The sequence below is a fragment of the Rhincodon typus genome, unplaced genomic scaffold (genome assembly GCF_021869965.1).
Source record: "Rhincodon typus isolate 14 unplaced genomic scaffold, sRhiTyp1.1 hic_rhity00007122, whole genome shotgun sequence".
Lineage (NCBI taxonomy): Eukaryota > Metazoa > Chordata > Chondrichthyes > Orectolobiformes > Rhincodontidae > Rhincodon > Rhincodon typus.
This window is the reverse complement of record NW_025972760.1, coordinates 817-1764: the sequence shown is the minus strand read 5'-3', so window position 1 is coordinate 1764 and position 948 is coordinate 817. Positions and strand designations below refer to the sequence as shown.

Below are 948 nucleotides of genomic sequence, written 5' to 3'. Positions count from 1 at the left end.
TGGGAACAGTGGGAGTGAATGGTAATGGGTTTGGGTCCATTGGGATTGGGGACAGTGGGAGCGAACGGGAAGGGGTTTGGGTCCATTGGGATTGGGGACAGTGGGAGTGAATGGGAAGGGGTTTGGGTCCATTGGGATTGGACACAGTGGGAGTGAACGGGAAGGGGTTTGGGTCCAGTGGGATTGGGAACAGTGGGAGTGAATGGTAATGGGTTTGGGTCCATTGGGATTAGGGACAGTGGGAGTGAATGGGAAGGGGTTTGGGTCCAGTGGGATTGTGTACAGTGGTAGTGAATGGGAAGGGGTTGGGATTGTGGATAGTGAGCAATGAGTATTTCTCTTGTATGTGTGATCCACAGAATGTAGCAGCCAATCACAGAGCCAGTGATCTGGTGGTGGCAGCGGGTGCCCAGCAGGTACTGAGCGGGCGATTTGCCTATGGCCCACTGGATGTGGTCACCCTGACTGGTGAGAAGGTATGTCCCTCTGTATCCTGGAGAACTGGGCCATTCTTACAGTCGTCCTGCCTGACCATTTCCTCACATTCCCACTCAGCTCCCCACAACAACTGCATCCAAATTCTCCCTCAGTCCCTCCTCCCCCCTCCTCACCCTCGGGAAAACTGTTGCTCACTTCCTGCTGGCACTGTTTGGCCGGGAGATACCTGTCTACTTTACCAACATCCTTCGCGTGCCCTACCTTCTCATGTCAGGCTTTATCCAGCTGCACCAGAGCGGCCGGGTTTCAATATTCACCCACAGCGCAATGACGTTCTCACTCACACTCTCACACGCTCACACGCTCACACGCTCACACACACACACACACACACACTCACACACACACACACTCACTCTCTCTCTCTCACACACACTCACACTCTCTCTCTCTCACACACACTCACACTCTCACACACACACACTCTCACACACAAGCACACTCTCACAC

General features: G+C 53.9%; 1 protein-coding gene across 1 annotated transcript in view; it reads left to right on the top strand.

Moving 5' to 3' along the window:
* The window catches only part of LOC125482206 (membrane-associated phosphatidylinositol transfer protein 1-like), a gene marked incomplete at its 3' end in the record, with an annotated part of 6135 nt that overhangs the window by 4550 nt on the left and 637 nt on the right, over positions 1-948 (top strand). Inside the window, exon 4 of the mRNA XM_048594222.1 lies at positions 360-476. Coding sequence (XP_048450179.1) covers positions 360-476 — 117 coding nt within the window. The remainder of the gene's footprint in view (positions 1-359; positions 477-948) is intronic.